This window comes from Oncorhynchus nerka, linkage group LG19 (assembly GCF_034236695.1).
Source record: "Oncorhynchus nerka isolate Pitt River linkage group LG19, Oner_Uvic_2.0, whole genome shotgun sequence".
Classification (NCBI taxonomy): Eukaryota; Metazoa; Chordata; class Actinopteri; order Salmoniformes; family Salmonidae; genus Oncorhynchus; species Oncorhynchus nerka.
In genome coordinates, this window is record NC_088414.1 from 45,562,907 (window position 1) to 45,580,611 (window position 17,705).

Here is a 17,705-nt window from a genome sequence, read left to right on the forward strand (position 1 = left end):
TGGCCCTCGCTTCATACTCGTCGCCAAACCCACTGGCTCCATGTCATCTACAAGACCCTGCTAGGTAAAGTCCCCCTTATCTCAGCTCGCTGGTCACCATAGCATCTCCCACCTGTAGCACACGCTCCAGCAGGTATATCTCTCTAGTCACCCCCAAAACCAATTCTTTCTTTGGCCGCCTCTCCTTCCAGTTCTCTGCTGCCAATGACTGGAACGAACTACAAAAATCTCTTAAATTGGAAACACTTATCTCCCTCACTAGCTTTAAGCACCAACTGTCAGAGCATCTTACAGATTACTGCACCTGTACATAGCCCACCTATAATTTAGCCCAAACAACTACCTCTTTCCCAACTGTATTTTATTTATTTATTTATTTTGCTCCTTTGCACCCCATTATTTTTATTTCTACTTTGCACATTCTTCCATTGCAAAACTACCATTCCAGTGTTTTACTTGCTATATTGTATTTACTTTGCCACCATGGCCTTTTTTGCCTTTACCTCCCTTCTCACCTAATTTGCTCACATTGTATATAGACTTGTTTTTTTTTACTGTATTATTGACTGTATGTTTGTTTTACTCCATGTGTAACTCTGTGTCGTTGTATCTGTCGAACTGCTTTGCTTTATCTTGGCCAGGTCGCAATTGTAAATGAGAACTTGTTCTCAACTTGCTTACCTGGTTAAATAAAGGTGAAATAAAAAAAATAAAAAAATTAGGTTTGGGGTGGGGTGGTGTCATTAGGTTTGGGGTGGGGTGGTGTCATTAGGTTTGGGGTGGTGTCATTAGGTTTGGGGTGGGATGGGGTCATTAGGTTTGGGATGGGGTCATTAGATTTGGGATGGGGTCATTAGATTTGGGGTGGGGTCATTAGATTTGGGATGGGGTGGGGCCATTGGATTTGGGGTGGGGTCATTAGATTTGGGATGGGGTGGGGCCATTGGATTTGGGATGGGGGGTAATTATATTTGGGATGGGGTGGTGTCATTAGGTTTGGGGTGGGGTCATTAGGTTTGGGGTGGGATGGGGTCATTAGGTTTGGGATGGGTGGGGACATTAGATTTGGGATAGGGTCATTAGATATGGGGTGGGGTCATTAGTTTTGGGGTGGGGTCATTAGATTTGGGATGGGGGCCTCCAGAAATGAATGTGTGATTTCCGTGATCAGTAAAGTTGTATGGACAGTGATTTACTTGCGGTCCTCGAGCAGCGAGATCTGGTGGTTGACCTGGTGGAACTCCTTGGCCATCCTACAGTGGTCCCTGTAAACCTGGACTGACTCTCTCAGAGAGGAGCAGGGAGACACCGGCTAGAAGGGAACAGATAAGATCATGTCACCCCTCCTGACACACCCTAACCCCTCCTAACACACCCTAACCCCTCCTAGCACACCCTAACCCCTAGCACACCCTAACCCCTTCTAACACACCCTAACCCCTCCTAGCACACCCTAACCCATCCTATACCAAACCCCTCCTATCCCTAACGCCTCCTAGCTCTAAACCCCCCCCTAACCCATCATAACCCACCCATCATAACCCACCGTAACCCTGACCCACCGTAACCCTAACCCATCATAACCCTGACCCACCGTAACCCTGACCCACCGTAACCCTAACCCATCATAACCCTGACCTACCGTAACCCTGACCCACCGTAACCCTAACCCATCATAACCCTAACCTATCATAACCCACCGTAACCCTAACCCATCATAACCCTGACCCACCGTAACCCTAACCCACCCTAACCCACCGTAACCCTAACCCACTGTAACCCTAACCCACCGTAACCCTAACCCACCCTAACCCACCGTAACCCTAACCCACTGTAACCCTAACCCACTGTAACCCTAACCCACCGTAACCGTAACCCTAACCCACCGTAACCCAAACCCACTGTAACCCTAACCCATTGTAACCCTAACCCACCGTAACCCTAACCCATCATAACCCACCCTAACCATAACCCACTGTAACCCTAACCCACTGTAACCCTAACCCATCGTAACCCTAACCCACTGTAACCCTAACCCACCGTAACCCTAACCCATCATAACCCACCCTAACCATAACCCACCGTAACCCTAACCCATCATAACCCACTGTAACCCTAACCCATCGTAACCCTAACCCACCCTAACCCTAACCCATCGTAACCCTAACCCACCCTAACCATAACCCATCATAACCCACCGTAACCCTAACCCATCATAACCCTAACCCACCCTAACCCTAACCCAAACCCATCGTAACCCTAACCCACCCCAACCCTAACCCATCGTAACCCTAACCCACCCTAACCCTAACCCATCGTAACCCTAACCCACCCTAACCATAACCCATCATAACCCACCATAACTCTAACCCATCATAACCCATCGTAACCCTAACCCACCCTAACCATAACCCATCATAACCCACCGTAACCCTAACCCATCGTAACCCTAACCCACCCTAACCCTAACCCATCGTAACCCTAACCCACCCTAACCATAACCCATCATAACCCACCGTAACCCTAACCCACCGTAACCCTAACCCATCATAACAGCTCCTAGCTCTAACCCCTCCTATCCCTAACGCCTCCTAGCTCAAACCCATCCTAACCCAAACCCCTAACGCCTCCTATCTCTAAACACCCCCCCCAACCCCGCGTAACCCAAACCCCTCCTATCCCATACCCCTCCTATCCCTAACGCCTCCTAGCTCTAAACCATCCTAACCCAAACCCTCCTAACCCAAACCCTCCTATCCGCCTCCTAGCTCTAAACCATCCTAACCCAAACCCTCCTAACCCAAACCCTCCTATCCCTAACGCCTCCTAAAACCATCCTAACCCAAACCCCTCCTAACCCAAACCCCTCCTATCCCTAACGCCTCCTAGCTCTAAACCATCCTAACCCAAACCCCTCCTAACCCAAACCCCTCCTATCCCTAACGCCTCCTAGCTCTAAACCATCCTAACCCATACCCCTCCTATCCCTAACGCCTCCTAGCTCTAAACCATCCTAACCCAAACCCCTCCTATCCCTAACGCCTCCTAGCTCTAAACCATCCTAACCCAAACCCCTCCTATCCCTAACGCCTCCTAGCTCTAAACCATCCTAACCCAAACCCCTCCTAACCCAAACCCCTAACGCCTCCTAGCTCTAAACCCATCCTAACCCAAACCCATCCTAACCCAAACCCCTCCTATCCCTAACGCCTCCTAGCTCTAAACCATCCTAACCCAAACCCCTCCTAACCCAAACCCCTCCTATCCCCAACGCCTCCTAGCTCTAAACCCATCCTAACCCAAACCCATCCTAACCCAAACCCCTCCTAAACCAAACTCCTCCTATCCCTAACGCCTCCTCGCTCTAAGCCCCCCTAACCCCTCCTAACCCAAACCCCCTAACCCCTCCTAACCCAAACCCCTCCTAACCCAAACCCCCCTAACCCCTCCTAACCCTCACACCATCTAGAAGAGAACAGATAACTGACCCCAACAACTGAACGACTTGATTAGTGTAGTGTTAGCTAGCTACATAGTTGTCTTTGCTGTCTTCGTATCCAAGATAATTGTGTAGTTCAGAGTGTGTAGTTTTAGAGTGATTATCTTAATTTACCGAGGTTAGCTAGCCAGCTATTTGTCGTCCTTAACGTAGGAGACACTGCTAGCTAGCCAACAGCTAGCCAACGTCTACCGAACAGAACTTCCGCACTCAACAACCCGGTCGCATTTCGCTTCGCTCCACAGGTAGTATCACATTTTTCATTTCATTTCATTACAGTACAACGGCCTGATTTGTTTGATCGTAGCTAGCTACATAGCCGTCTTTGTATCAAAGATAATTGTGTAGTCTAGAGCGATTTCCTAGGTTAGCTAGCCAGCTATTGTCGTTCTTTTAACGCAACGTAACGTAATCAACACTGCTAGCTAGCCAGCTAGCCCCGAATAGCAGCACAGTAGAAACTATTACACTCAACGGAACGACTTGATTAGTGTAGTGTCAACAACGCAGCCACTGCCAGCTAGCCTACATAGTCAACAACGCAGCCTCTGCCAGCTAGCCTACTTCAGCAGTACTGTATCATTTTAATCATTTTAGTCAATAAGATTCTTGCTACGTAAGCTTAACTTTCTGAACACTCGAGACGTGTAGTCCACTTGTCATTCCAATCTCCTTTGCATTAGCGTAGCCTCTTGTGTAGCCTGTCAACTATGTGTCTGTCTATCCCTGTTCTCTCCTCTCTGCACAGACCATACAAACGCTCCACACCGCGTGGCCGCGGCCATCCTAATCTGGTGGTCCCAGCGCGCACAACCCACGTGGAGTTCCAGGTCTCCGGTAGCCTCTGGAACTGCCGATCTGCGGCCAACAAGGCAGAGTTCATCTCAGCCTATGCCTCCCTCCAGTCCCTCGACTTCTTGGCACTGACGGAAACATGGATCACCACAGACAACACTGCTACTCCTACTGCTCTCTCTTCGCCTGCCCACGTGTTCTCGCACACCCCGAGAGCTTCTGGTCAGCGGGGTGGTGGCACCGGGATCCTCATCTCTCCCAAGTGGTCATTCTCTCTTTCTCCCCTTACCCATCTGTCTATCGCCTCCTTTGAATTCCATGCTGTCACAGTTACCAGCCCTTTCAAGCTTAACATCCTTATCATTTATCGCCCTCCAGGTTCCCTCGGAGAGTTCATCAATGAGCTTGATGCCTTGATAAGCTCCTTTCCTGAGGACGGCTCACCTCTCACAGTTCTGGGCGACTTTAACCTCCCCACGTCTACCTTTGACTCATTCCTCTCTGCCTCCTTCTTTCCACTCCTCTCCTCTTTTGACCTCACCCTCTCACCTTCCCCCCCTACTCACAAGGCAGGCAATACGCTCGACCTCATCTTTACTAGATGCTGTTCTTCCACTAACCTCATTGCAACTCCCCTCCAAGTCTCCGACCACTACCTTGTATCCTTTTCCCTCTCGCTCTCATCCAACACTTCCCACACTGCCCCTACTCGGATGGTATCGCGCCGTCCCAACCTTCGCTCTCTCTCCCCGCTACTCTCTCCTCTTCCATACTATCATCTCTTCCCTCTGCTCAAACCTTCTCAACCTATCTCCTGATTCTGCCTCCTCAACCCTCCTCTCCTCCCTTTCTTCATCCTTTGACTCTTTATGTCCCCTATCCTCCAGGCCGGCTCGGTCCTCCCTCCCGCTCCGTGGCTCGACGACTCATTGCGAGCTCACAGAACAGGGCTCCGGGCAGCCGAGCGGAAATGGAGGAAAACTCGCCTCCCTGCGGACCTGACATCCTTTCACTCCCTCCTCTCTACATTTTCCTCTTCTCTCTCTGCTGCTAAAGCCACTTTCTACCACTCTAAATTCCAAGCATCTGCCTCTAACCCTAGGAAGCTCTTTGCAACCTTCTCCTCCCTCCTGAATCCTCCCCCCTCCTCCCTCTCTGCAGATGACTTCGTCAACCATTTTGAAAAGAAGGTCGACGACATCCGATCCTCGTTTGCTAAGTCAAACGACACCGCTGGTTCTGCTCACACTGCCCTACCCTGTGCTCTGACCTCTTTCTCCCCTCTCTCTCCAGATGAAATCTTGCGTCTTGTGACGGCCGGCCGCCCAACAACCTGCCCGCTTGACCCTATCCCCTCCTCTCTTCTCCAGACCATTTCCGGAGACCTTCTCCCTTACCTCACCTCGCTCACCAACTCATCCCTGACCGCTGGCTACGTCCCTTCCGTCTTCAAGAGAGCGAGAGTTGCACCCCTTCTGAAAAAACCTACACTCGATCCCTCCGATGTCAACAACTACAGACCAGTATCCCTTCTTTCTTTTCTCTCCAAAACTCTTGAACGTGCCGTCCTTGGCCAGCTCTCCCGCAATCTCTCTCAGAATGACCTTCTTGATCCAAATCAGTCAGGTTTCAAGACTAGTCATTCAACTGAGACTGCTCTTCTCTGTATCACGGAGGCGCTCCGCACTGCTAAAGCTAACTCTCTCTCCTCTGCTCTCATCCTTCTAGACCTATCGGCTGCCTTCGATACTGTGAACCATCAGATCCTCCTCTCCACCCTCTCCGAGTTGGGCATCTCCGGCGCGGCCCACGCTTGGATTGCGTCCTACCTGACAGGTCGCTCCTACCAGGTGGCGTGGCGAGAATCCGTCTCCACACCACGTGCTCTCACCACTGGTGTCCCCCAGGGCTCTGTTCTAGGCCCTCTCCTATTCTCGCTATACACCAAGTCACTTGGCTCTGTCATAACCTCACATGGTCTCTCCTATCATTGCTATGCAGACGACACACAATTAATCTTCTCCTTTCCCCCTTCTGATGACCAAGTGGCGAATCGCATCTCTGCATGTCTGGCAGACATATCAGTGTGGATGACGGATCACCACCTCAAGCTGAACCTCGGCAAGACGGAGCTGCTCTTCCTCCCGGGAAGGACTGCCCGTTCCATGATCTCGCCATCACGGTTGACAACTCCATTGTGTCCTCCTCCCAGAGCGCTAAGAACCTTGGCGTGATCCTGGACAACACCCTGTCGTTCTCAACTAACATCAAGGCGGTGGCCCGTTCCTGTAGGTTCATGCTCTACAACATCCGCAGAGTACGACCCTGCCTCACACAGGAAGCGGCGCAGGTCCTAATCCAGGCACTTGTCATCTCCCGTCTGGATTACTGCAACTCGCTGTTGGCTGGGCTCCCTGCCTGTGCCATTAAACCCCTACAACTCATCCAGAACGCCGCAGCCCGTCTGGTGTTCAACCTTCCCAAGTTCTCTCACGTCACCCCGCTCCTCCGCTCTCTCCACTGGCTTCCAGTTGAAGCTCGCATCCGCTACAAGACCATGGTGCTTGCCTACGGAGCTGTGAGGGGAACGGCACCTCAGTACCTCCAGGCTCTGATCAGGCCCTACACCCAAACAAGGGCACTGCGTTCATCCACCTTTGGCCTGCTCGCCTCCCTACCACTGAGGAAGTACAGTTCCCGCTCAGCCCAGTCAAAACTGTTCGCTGCTCTGGCCCCCCAATGGTGGAACAAACTCCCTCACGACGCCAGGACAGCGGAGTCAATCACCACCTTCCGGAGACACCTGAAACCCCACCTCTTTAAGGAATACCTAGGATAGGATAAAGTAATCCCTCTCACCCGCCCCCTTAAAAGATTTAGATGCACTACTGTTCCACTGGATGTCATAAGGTGAATGCACCAATTTGTAAGTCGCTCTGGATAAGAGCGTCTGCTAAATGACTTAAATGTAAATGTAGATAAGATCATGTTAACACACCTATCACACAATAACAGAGGCTGATTCACACAATAACAGAGGCTGATTCTCTCAATAACAGAGGCTGAATCACACAATAACAGAGGCTGATTCTCTCAATAACAGAGGCTGATTCACACAATAACAGAGGCTGATTCACACAATAACAGAGGCTGATTCACACAATAACAGAGGCTGATTCACACAATAACAGAGGCTGATTCACACAATAACAGAGGCTGATTCTCTCAATAACAGAGGCTGATTCTCTCAATAACAGAGGCTGATTCTCTCAACACAGAGGCTGATTCTCTCAACACAGAGGCTGATTCTCTCAATACAGAGGCCCAGACTGATTCTCTCATCAGTGACATACAGGGAGGCACCGGCTACAGCAGTTTCTACAGGGGGGCACCGCCTACAGCAGTTTCTACAGGGGGGCACTGGCTACAGCAGTTTCTACAGGGGGGCACTAGCTATAGCAGTTTCTACAGGGGGCACCGGCTACAGCAGTTTATACAGGGGGGCACTGGCTACAGCAGTTCATACAGGGGGGCACCGGCTACAGCAGTTTCTACAGGGGGGCACCGGCTACAGCAGTTTCTACAGGGGGGCACCGGCTACAGCAGTTTCTACAGGGGGGCACTGGCTACAGCAGTTTCTACAGGGAGGCACCGGCTACAGCAGTTCATACAAGGGGGCACCGGCTACAGTATATAGTCTCCCTACTGTATATAGCCTCTCTACTGTATATAGCTTCTACTGCATATAGCCTCTCTACTGTATATAGCCTCTCTACTGTATATAGCCTCTCTACTGTTATAGCCTCTCCACTGTATATAGCCACTCTAATGTATATAGCCTCTACTGTATATAGCCTCTACTGTTATAGCCTCTCTACTGTTATAGCCTCTCTACTGTATATAGCCTCTCTACTGTATATAGCCTCTCTACTGTATATAGCCTCTCTACTGTATATAGCCTCTCTACTGTATATAGCCTCTACTGTATATAGCCTCTCTACTGTATATAGCTTCTCTACTGTATATAGCTTCTCTACTGTATATAGCCTCTCTACTGTTATAGCCTCTCTACTGTATATAGCCTCTCTACTGTATATAGCCTCTCTACTGTTATAGCCTCTCTACTGTATATAGCCTCTCTAATGTATATAGCCTCTACTGTATATAGCCTCTCTACTGTATATAGCCTCTCTACTGTATATAGCCTCTCTACTGTATATAGCTTCTCTACTGTATATAGCCTCTCTACTGTATATAGCTCCTCTACTGTATATAGCCTCTCTACTGTATATAGCCTCTCTACTGTATATAGCCTCTCTAATGTATATAGCCTCTACTGTATATAGCCTCTCTACTGTATATAGCCTCTCTACTGTATATAGCCTCTCTACTGTATATAGCCTCTACTGTATATAGCCTCTCTACTGTATATAGCCTCTCTACTGTATATAGCTTCTCTACTGTATATAGCCTCTACTGTATATAGCCTCTACTGTATATAGCCTCTCTACTGTATAGAGCCTCTCTACTGTATATAGCCTCTCTACTGTATATAGCCTCTCTACTGTATATAGCCTCTACTGTATATAGCCTCTCTACTGTTATAGCCTCTCTACTGTATGTAGTCTCTCTACTGTATATAGCCTCTCTACTGTTATAGCCTCTCTACTGTATATAGCCTCTCTACTGTATATAGCCTCTACTGTATATAGCCTCTCTACTGTATATAGCCTCTCTACTGTATATAGCTTCTCTAATGTATATAGCCTCTACTGTATATAGCCTCTCTACTGTATATAGCCTCTCTACTGTATATAGCCTCTCTACTGTATATAGCCTCTCTAATGTATATAGCCTCTACTGTATATAGCCTCTCTACTGTTATAGCCTCTCTACTGTTATAGCCTCTCTAATGTATATAGCCTCTACTGTATATAGCCTCTCTACTGTTATAGCCTCTCTACTGTATATAGCCTCTCTACTGTATATAGCCTCTACTGTATATAGCCTCTCTACTGCATATAGCCTCTCTACTGTATATAGCCTCTTTACTGTATATAGCCTCTACTGTATATAGCCTCTCTACTGTATATAGCCTCTCTACTGTATATAGCTTCTCTACTGTATATAGCCTCTCTACTGTATATAGCCTCTCTACTGTATATAGCCTCTGTACTGTATATAGCCTCTCTAATGTATATAGCCTCTCTACTGTATATAGCCTCTCTACTGTATATAGCTTCTCTACTGTATATAGCCTCTCTACTGTATATAGCCTCTCTACTGTATATAGCCTCTCTACTGTATATAGCCTCTCTACTGTATATAGCCTCTACTGTATATAGCCTCTCAACTGTTATAGCCTCTCTACTGTATGTAGCCTCTCTACTGTATATAGCCTCTCTACTGTTATAGCCTCTCTACTGTATATAGCCTCTCTACTGTTATAGCCTCTCTACTGTATATAGCCTCTCTAATGTATATAGCCTCTACTGTATATAGCCTCTCTACTGTTATAGCCTCTCTACTGTTATAGCCTCTCTACTGTATATAGCCTCTCTACTGTATATAGCCTCTACTGTATATAGCCTCTCTACTGCATATAGCCTCTCTACTGTATATAGCCTCTTTACTGTATATAGCCTCTACTGTATATAGCCTCTCTACTGTATATAGCCTCTCTACTGTATATAGCTTCTCTACTGTATATAGCCTCTACTGTATATAGCCTCTCTACTGCATATAGCCTCTCTACTGTATATAGCCTCTCTACTGTATATAGCCTCTACTGTATATAGCCTCTCTACTGTATATAGCCTCTCTACTGTATATAGCTTCTCTAATGTATATAGCCTCTACTGTATATAGCCTCTCTACTGTATATAGCCTCTCTACTGTATAGAGCCTCTCTACTGTATATAGCCTCTCTACTGTATATAGCCTCTACTGTATATAGCCTCTCTACTGTATATAGCCTCTCTACTGTATATAGCCTCTCTACTGTATATAACCTCTACTGTATATAGCCTCTCTACTGTATATAGCCTGTCTTTTTACCGTTGTTTTATTTCTTTACCTACCTATTGTTCACCTAATACCTTTTTTGCAATATTAGTTAGAGCCTGTAAGTAAGCATTTCACTGTAAGGTCTAAACCTGTTGTATTTGGCGCACGTGACTAATACACTTTGATTTGAACCACCTATATGTTGTCATTCTAGTAGCCTAACCAATCCAATCATGGTTATATTTTTAGAAAAACATCAAAATACAAAACAAGTCCTGTGAATGCTTGGGATACTTATTCCTTGGACCGTGTTGATCAGCTTCGTGTAGGAATTTCCGATTAAGCATCCACTTCATCGGCAGTAACAAAGGTTGAATACCATGTCTGGTTATTGTCGCGTTTCCTAGAAACAGCAGAACTTGGCCGACTTGCTGTAGGTACTTATTTACCTCCCCCAACTCTACTCCTCGACTACCCGTCTACAGTCAGCTACTATCGGCTCAAACAAGTGGAGTCTGCTGAGGGGAGGACGGCTCATAATATTGTCTGGAACGGAGCGAATGGAACGGCATAAAACCATGTGTTTGATTGTGTTGATACCGTTCCACGAGCCCGTCCTCCCCCAATTAAACACGACCAACACCTTATCTTCCCCCTCCCCTCCAAAGATCCCTACTATCTGCTGCCCTCTAGTGGATTAATGCAGTGTCGCATTACGGTATCCACACAGGGCTGGGCCCATGCCCACAAACGGTTTGGGTTCAATTCCATTTCAATTCAATTCCAGTCAATTCAGGAAGTACACTGAAATGGTCATTTCTCTTACCTGCTTTTCAAAGAGGAACATTGGAATTTGGTTTACTTTCGGAATTGAGTTGAATTTAAATTAAAACAGACCCCAACCCTTATCCACAAAGCGTATTCATTATGACCTATCTAGGATCTGTTAATATGAATCTAATTCATTATGACCTATCTAGGATCTGTCCATATGATTCTAATTCATTAGGATCTGTCCATATGAATCTAATTCATTATGATCTGTCCATATGAATCTAATTCATTATGACCTATCTAGGATCTGTCCATATGAATCTAATTCATTATGACCTATCTAGGATCTGTCCATATGAATCTAATTCATTATGACCTATCTAGGATCTGTCCATATGAATCTAATTCATTATGATCTGTCCATATGAATCTAATTCATTATGATCTATCTAGGATCTGTCCATATGAATCTAATTCATTATGACCTATCTAGGATCTGTCCATATGAATCTAATTCATTATGATCTGTCCATATGAATCTAATTCATTATGATATAAAAAGTAAAACTGGTCCTAGATCAGCCCTTCTACTCTGAGACATTTTGTGGATACGGGCCCACCTGATTCGGTTAACCAACTATAATCATAGTGTTTACTAAAGTGTTTCATTAGTTCATTAGCCCACCTGATTCGGTTAACCAACTATAATCATAGTGTTTACTAAAGTGTTTCATTAGTTCATTAGCCCACCTGATTCGGTTAACCAACTATAATCATAGTGTTTACTAAAGTGTTTCATTAGTTCATTAGCCCACCTGATTCGGTTAACCAACTATAATCATAGTGTTTACTAAAGTGTGTCATTAGTTCATTAGCCCACCTGATTCGGTTAACCAACTATAATCATAGTGTTTACTACTAAAAGTGTTTCATTAGTTTAACCACCTGATTCGGTTAACCAACTATAATCATAGTGTTTACTAAAGTGTTTCATTAGTTTACCCAGTGGTGTTTACAACTTAGCTGGATCAAAACCCTGCACCCAAGAACAGAACATACTCCTTTCAGTTCTCACCACAGAACATACTCCTTTCAGTTCTCACCACAGAACATACTCCTTTCAGTTCTCACCACAGACCATACTCCTTTCAGTTCTCACCACAGAACATACTCCTTTCAGTTCTCACCACAGACCATACTCCTTTCAGTACTCACCACAGAACATACTCCTTTCAGTACTCACCACAGAACATACTCCTTTCAGTTCTCACCACAGACCATACTCCTTTCAGTACTCACCACAGAACATACTCCTTTCAGTTCTCACCACAGAACATACTCCTTTCAGTACTCACCACAGAACATACTCCTTTCAGTACTCACCACAGAACATACTCCTTTCAGTACTCACCACAGAACATACTCCTTTCAGTTCTCACCACAGACCATACTCCTTTCAGTACTCACCACAGAACATACTCCTTTCAGTGATAGTGGTAATGTCTGTCCTACTCAGTCTAATGCTACAGAACATATTATAGTGATAATGTCTGTCCTACAGAACATATTATAGTGGTAATGTCTGTCCTACTCAGTCTAATGCTACAGAACATATTATAGTGATAATGTCTGTCCTACAGAACATATTATAGTGGTAATGTCTGTCCTACAGAACATATTATAGTGATAATGTCTGTCCTACAGAACATATTATAGTGGTAATGTCTGTCCTACAGAACATATTATAGTGGTAATGTCTGTCCTACAGAACATATTATAGTGATAATGTCTGTCCTACTCAGTCTAATGCTACAGAACATATTATAGTGGTAATGTCTGTCCTACAGAACATATTATAGTGGTAATGTCTGTCCTACAGAACATATTATAGTGATAATGTCTGTCCTACAGAACATATTATAGTGGTAATGTCTGTCCTACTCAGTCTAATGCTACAGAACATATTATAGTGGTAATGTCTGTCCTACTCAGTCTAATGCTACAGAACATATTATAGTGGTAATGTCTGTCCTACAGAACATATTATAGTGGTAATGTCTGTCCTACAGAACATATTATAGTGGTAATGTCTGTCCTACAGAACATATTATAGTGGTAATGTCTGTCCTACAGAACATATTATAGTGGTAATGTCTGTCCTACAGAACATATTATAGTGGTAATGTCTGTCCTACTCAGTCTAATGCTACAGAACATATTATAGTGGTAATGTCTGTCCTACTCAGTCTAATGCTACAGAACATATTATAGTGGTAATGTCTGTCCTACTCAGTCTAATGCTACAGAACATATTATAGTGGTAATGTCTGTCCTACAGAACATATTATAGTGGTAATGTCTGTCCTACAGAACATATTATAGTGGTAATGTCTGTCCTACAGAACATATTATAGTGGTAATGTCTGTCCTACAGAACATATTATAGTGATAATGTCTGTCCTACAGAACATATTATAGTGGTAATGTCTGTCCTACAGAACATATTATAGCTGTCCTACAGAACATATTATAGTGGTAATGTCTGTCCTACTCAGTCTAATGCTACAGAACATATTATAGTGGTAATGTCTGTCCTACAGAACATATTATAGTGGTAATGTCTGTCCTACAGAACATATTATAGTGGTAATGTCTGTCCTACAGAACATATTATAGTGATAATGTCTGTCCTACAGAACATATTATAGTGGTAATGTCTGTCCTACAGAACATATTATAGTGGTAATGTCTGTCCTACAGAACATATTATAGTGGTAATGTCTGTCCTACAGAACATATTATAGTGGTAATGTCTGTCCTACAGAACATATTATAGTGGTAATGTCTGTCCTACTCAGTCTAATGCTACAGAACATATTATAGTGGTAATGTCTGTCCTACTCAGTCTAATGCTACAGAACATATTATAGTGGTAATGTCTGTCCTACAGAACATATTATAGTGGTAATGTCTGTCCTACAGAACATATTATAGTGGTAATGTCTGTCCTACAGAACATATTATAGTGGTAATGTCTGTCCTACAGAACATATTATAGTGATAATGTCTGTCCTACAGAACATATTATAGTGGTAATGTCTGTCCTACAGAACATATTATAGTGATAATGTCTGTCCTACAGAACATATTATAGTGGTAATGTCTGTCCTACTCAGTCTAATGCTACAGAACATATTATAGTGGTAATGTCTGTCCTACAGAACATATTATAGTGGTAATGTCTGTCCTACAGAACATATTATAGTGGTAATGTCTGTCCTACAGAACATATTATAGTGATAATGTCTGTCCTACAGAACATATTATAGTGGTAATGTCTGTCCTACTCAGTCTAATGCTACAGAACATATTATAGTGGTAATGTCTGTCCTACAGAACATATTATAGTGGTAATGTCTGTCCTACTCAGTCTAATGCTACAGAACATATTATAGTGGTAATGTCTGTCCTACTCAGTCTAATGCTACAGAACATATTATAGTGATAATGTCTGTCCTACTCAGTCTAATGCTACAGAACATATTATAGTGGTAATGTCTGTCCTACTCAGTCTAATGCTACAGAACATATTATAGTGGTAATGTCTGTCCTACAGAACATATTATAGTGGTAATGTCTGTCCTACAGAACATATTATAGTGGTAATGTCTGTCCTACTCAGTCTAATGCTACAGAACATATTATAGTGGTAATGTCTGTCCTACTCAGTCTAATGCTATGGGTATTGCATCCTTCAGTGCAACAGCAGCAGCTATTCTCAGCCCCGACTATCAATAGATATGAGGACTATCTTACTGCTCCTCCTCTCCTCTCCTCTCCTCTCCTCACTGCTCCTCCTCCCCTTCCCTCCTCTCTCCTCTCCTCACTGCTCCCCCTCCCCTCCTCTCCTCTCTCCTCTCCCCCTCCCCTCCTCTCTCTCCTCTCCTCACTGCTCCTCCTCCCCTTCCCTCCTCTCTCCTCTCCTCACTGCTCTCCTCTCCTCTCCCCTCTCCTCTCCTCTCTCCTCTCCCCTCTCCCCTCCTCCTCCCCTTCTCTCTCCTGCTCCTATCCCCCTCCTCTCCTCTCCTCTCCTCTCTCTCTCCTCTCCTCCTCCTCCCCTTCTCTCTCCTGCTCCTATCCTCCTCCTCTCCTCCTCCTCTCCCTCTCTCCTCTCCCCCTCCTCCCCCTCCTCTCTCTCTCCTCTCTCCTCTCCTCTCTCTCTCTCTCCTCTCCTCTCTCCTCTCCTCTCTCCTCTCCCCCTCCTCCTCCCCTCCTCTCTCCTGCTGCTATCCCCCTCCTCTCCTCTCTCCTCTCCTCTCTCCTCTCCCTCTCCCCTCCCCCTCCTCCTCCCCTCCTCTCTCCTGCTCCTATCCCCTCCTCTCCTCCTCCTCTCCCCTCTCCTGCTCCTCTCTCTCTCTCCTCCTCTCCTCTCCTGCTCCTCTCCCCCTCCTCTCTCCTGCTCCTATCCCCCTCCTCTCCTCTCTCCTCTCCTCTCTCCTCTCCCTCTCTCCTCCTCCCCCTCCTCTCCTCTCTCCTCTCCCCCTCCTCTCTCCTGCTCCTATCCCCCTCCTCTCCTCTCTCCTCTCCTCTCCCTCCTCTCCCTCTCCCCCTCCTCTCCTGCTCCTATCCCCTCCTCTCCTCTCTCCTCTCCCCCTCTCCTCTCCTCTCCTCTCCCTCTCCCCCTCCTCTCCTCTCTCCTCTCCTCTCCTCTCCTCTCCCCCTCTCCTCTCTCCTCTCCCCCTCCTCTCCTCTCCTCTCTCCTCTCCTCCCCCCCTCCTCCTCCCCTCCCTGCTCCTCTCCTCTCCTCTCCCTCTCCTCTCCTCCTCTCCACCCTCCTCCCCCTCCCCTCCCCTCCTATCTCCTGCTCCTATCCCCCTCCTCTCCTCTCTCCTCTCCCCTCTCCTGCTCCTCTCTCTCTCCTCTCTCTCTCCTCTCCTCTCTCTCCTCTCCTCTCCACCCCCTCCCCTCCTCCTCCCCTCCTATCTCCTGCTCCTATCCCCCTCCTCTCCTCTCTCCTCTCCCCCTCTCCTGCTCCTCTCCTCTCTCCTCTCCTCTCTCCTCCCCCTCCTCTCTCCTGCTCCTATCCCCCTCCTCTCGTCTCTCATCTCCCCCTCTCCTGCTCCTCTCCTCTCCTCTCTCCTCTCCCCCTCCTCTCCTCTCCTGCTCCTCTCCTCTCCCCCTCCTCTCCCCCCTCCTACCTGCAGTCTGTGTTCCAGATCAGGGAAAGACGGCGTTGACTCCTCCACATCTTTTAACTCTGATTGAAGAAAGGAGACAAAGAGCATCAACTGGTTAATAAGTGTTACATCACAACAGAGTCTATGTGTGCCAACTGGCACCCTAAGCCCTATATAGTGAACTATCAGAACAGAGTCTAGGTGTAATTCCCAACGTTTGGAACACCCTAAGGGACCACTACACCTGGTGTGTAAGGTGAGCTGCACCCTAAGGGACCACTACACTGTCTGACTGACTACAGTCTAATGACAACATAACAGAAGGAAGGGGAGAGGAGTGGAGGGGGAGAGGAGTGGAGGAGGAGAGGAGAGGAGAGGGGGAGAGGAGAGGAGGGGGAGAGGAGTGGAGGAGGAGAGGAGTGGAGGAGGAGAGGAGTGGAGGGGGAGAGGAGGGAGGAGGAGAGGAGAGGAGGGAGGGGAGAGGAGAGGGAGGGGGAGAGGGAGGGAGGAGGAGAGGAGGGAGGAGGAGGGGAGGGAGGGGGAGAGGAGTGGAGGAGGAGAGGAGGGAGGAGGAGAGGAGTGGAGGAGGAGGGGAGTGGAGGGGGAGAGGAGGGAGGGAGGAGGGAGGAGGGAGAGGAGGGAGGAGGAGGGGAGGAGAGGGGGAGGAGGAGGGGAGTGGAGGAGGAGGAGGGGAGTGGAGGAGGAGAGGAGTGGAGGAGGAGGGGAGTGGAGGGGGAGAGGAGGAGGAGGAGGAGGGAGGAGGGGGAGAGGAGGAGAGGGAGGGAGGAGGAGAGGAGGAGGAGGAGAGGAGGGAGGAGGAGAGGAGGAGGAGGAGGGGAGAGGAGGGAGGAGGAGGGGAGGGAGGAGGAGGGAGGGAGGGGGAGAGAGGAGAGGAGGAGGGGGGGAGGAGGGAGGGGAGAGGAGGGAGGAGGAGGGGGGGGAGGAGGAGAGGAGGGAGGAGGAGAGGAGTGGAGGGGGAGAGGAGGGAGGAGGGAGGAGGGGAGGGAGGAGGAGGAGAGGAGGGAGGAGGAGAGGAGTGGAGGAGGGAGGAGAGGAGGAGGGAGGGGGGAGAGGGAGGGAGGAGGAGGGGGAGAGGGAGGGGGAGGAGGGAGTGGAGGAGGAGAGGAGGGAGGAGAGGGGAGTGGAGGGGGAGAGGAGGGAGGAGGAGGAGGGAGGGAGGGGAGGAGGAGAGGAGGAGGAGAGGAGGGAGGGGGAGAGGTGTGGAGGGGGAGAGGAGAGGGAGAGGAGGGGGAGAGGAGGAGGAGGGGGGGAGAGGAGTGGAGGAGGAGAGGAGTGGAGGGAGGAGGGGAGTGGAGGGGGAGAGGAGTGGAGGAGGAGAGGAGTGGAGGAGGAGAGGAGGAGGGAGGGGGGAGTGGAGGGGGAGAGGGAGGAGGGAGGGGAGGAGAGGAGTGGAGGAGGAGGAGGGAGGAGGAGGAGGGGGAGGGAGGAGTGGA

At 47.8% G+C, this 17,705-nt stretch overlaps 1 protein-coding gene across 1 annotated transcript in view; it reads right to left on the reverse strand.

Annotated features, from left to right (window-relative positions):
• Positions 1-16,329, reverse strand: part of map3k7cl (map3k7 C-terminal like) — a 39,111-nt gene extending 22,782 nt beyond the window's left edge. Inside the window, exons 1-2 of the mRNA XM_065004586.1 lie at positions 16,273-16,329; positions 1,197-1,312 (exon numbers count right to left, since the gene is read on the reverse strand). Of these exons, the coding sequence (XP_064860658.1) occupies positions 1,197-1,252 (56 nt within the window). The 5' untranslated portion in view covers positions 1,253-1,312; positions 16,273-16,329. The remainder of the gene's footprint in view (positions 1-1,196; positions 1,313-16,272) is intronic.
• Between the last annotated feature and the right edge of the window lie 1,376 nt (positions 16,330-17,705).